Source organism: Sceloporus occidentalis, unplaced genomic scaffold, assembly GCF_023333645.1.
Source record: "Sceloporus occidentalis isolate IW3139 unplaced genomic scaffold, rSceOcc1.0.p SCAF_375, whole genome shotgun sequence".
NCBI classification, from domain to species: Eukaryota; Metazoa; Chordata; class Lepidosauria; order Squamata; family Phrynosomatidae; genus Sceloporus; species Sceloporus occidentalis.
Genome location: NW_028317355.1, coordinates 263,117 through 265,411, shown reverse-complemented (window position 1 = coordinate 265,411; position 2,295 = coordinate 263,117). Strand labels below are relative to the sequence as shown.

The 2,295-nt window shown below is 46.1% G+C and overlaps 1 protein-coding gene across 1 annotated transcript; it reads right to left on the bottom strand.

The window, feature by feature from the left end:
• Nucleotides 1-216: 216 nt before the first annotated feature.
• LOC149273455 (pleckstrin homology-like domain family A member 2) lies at nucleotides 217-624 on the bottom strand. Its single transcript, XM_089506284.1, has one exon. The coding sequence runs from the start codon at nucleotides 622-624 to the stop codon at nucleotides 217-219; it is 408 nt and encodes a 135-aa protein (XP_089362410.1).
• Between the last annotated feature and the right edge of the window lie 1,671 nt (nucleotides 625-2,295).

The window sequence follows — 2,295 nt, the reverse complement described above, 5'->3', positions numbered from 1 at the left end:
ACTATTATTCCCCATTGATGGGGGGGGGGGGCCCGGTATCCCAAGACCATGTCCTCTTTATCTAGGCCCACCAGATGTTGGTAGAGTTCTTTGCAGTTATTTGGGGGTTTGGTCCCCTATGACCGCCTTGGTTTCTACGCCGTAAGGGTGCCCCTTATCTAGTGTGACACATACCTTTTCTTACCGTCGTATTCACTTATGGATCACTGGCATAAATCACGGACCCCAGCTTCTTAAACGGTTCCCCGGCTCACGGGACTGGTTCTCCTTTCTTGCCCTAAGTTCTTGCACCGCTCTTTTGTTCTGGAAACCCACCAGCGCCAGAGTGATCTCTGCATTCCACCGGCTGCGTTCTCTGCAACGGAAGTCTATCTCCTGACCGTCCATCGTCACGAGGGTAAAGTAGACGCGATCTCCTTTTCGCTCCACGCATTCGAGCTTCGCCAGTGAGTCAAAGCGCAACACTTTGGACTTGCCTCTTTTCCGAGGGTCTGTATAGAAATGTAGACCGTCGGCGGTCAACACGCATCTTCTCTTCTTCCATAGCTGAAGAAAGCTATCGCTGCGTTTCTCCAGGTCGCCCTCCTTGATGGCCACCATTGATGGTATCACAGGGCGGTTCATCACTTAAAGTTCTGGAGAGACCCTGCGTTTGAAATATAGCGGCTTCTAATAATATAACTAATTTAAGGGGTTTTCTTTCACTTCTCCAAGAAAACTCAAGATACGCAACCAGACTTTGGTTATTTCAATTTACTTTTGCGGAAACCGGCTAATAATGTTCTTCTTTGGCGTCAAAACACCCAAGATGGTGACGACCGTCGCAGACGTCTGACAAGGTGTCTCGGTCAATTAAAAGACTGTCTTCTCCGCAGCGTTATCCGGCAAATGGTACGGTAGCATTACAACGTTGAGTTCACGCTGATCCACGGAAGAATAATTAAAGTATAAGAAGGACCTTCATGGTCAACAGGCCTCGGACATCGACGGACAGTGGATGTGATGTGACTTGAGGGAGGTTAATGAGTCTCTAAGTCTCCGCTCTCGTTCCTACTGCTGGTTAAGGCAGGAGCATTCATGCAGGATCGATCTGTGTCTTTTCTCCTCCTTACTCATGACCCAAGGCTTCGGGGTGGATCTGTATACACGGCAAGAAGACGCAGTATCAAGTTCCTTCCCAGCCACTCTCATGCAGCTGGAAACGCTGCCTAATAGAATGACTTAGGCTTTTAACTGATTGTTGGACGCTGGATGCTCCTCCCTATCCGAGAGGCAACGAGAAAGACTGCAGGAAAAAAAACCCAGAGATTAACCCTATTACCGACTATCGATAAACCGCTCAATGCACAAGCAGACGACACAAATAAGTGCAATGAGCAAAAAACATGGGTATTTTAACCCCTTAGGAGCTACAAGTGTACGTAAAGCAGAGTAAGTGATCACCTTGGGGACCGCAATTGATGTTTGAATATTCATTTCTTAAATTTATTTTGGTAATATATATATATAAAATAATATATATGATAATATATAGCATGGATATTAAACCACAGATCTCCATTAAGGCTAAACAGATGTCATTGTTAATGAGGGTTCCATAAAGAGACATTCCGGTTACAGAACTATCATTTTTGTTTTTATTTAAATTACATAATATGTAGGTACAATAAAAAAAAAGACTCAGGTGTTTTTTTTTTTATAGGAGACGCCCACTTAAAGGTGAGGCTTTGTCACTTTTGTGGGTATTGTGCCACAATTAAATGCATCGTTATGTGTATCCGGACGGCCAGCGTGACTAAAGCACGTTAATAGTGTGTCTATATCATATAATATAATAGGGATGCTTATAAAGCGGTTATGAACTACAGCTTTCCCTGTTAATTCTTTATAGTGTTACTCTCAATCCACGGGCAGAAACTGTGATTTATATACAATACTAATGTATAATAGGAATACAGGGTAAAAAATAAAAGCACATGGTTTAGGGCACGCATGTGGAGTGCCACCTAGGCAGCGTACAGCTCTGCACAGGGTACGACAGCAGCGTACAGCTCTGCACAGGGTACGACAGCAGCGTACAGCTCTGCACAGGGTACGGCAGCAGCGTACAGCTCTGCACAGGGTACGACAGCAGCGTGCAGCTCTGCACAGGGTACGTCAGCAGCGTGCAGCTCTGCACAGGGTACGACAGCAGCGTACAGCTCTGCACAGGGTACGACAGCAGCGTACAGCTCTGCACATGGTACGGCAGCACCGTACAGCTCTGCACAGGGTACGACAGCAGCGTGCAGCTCT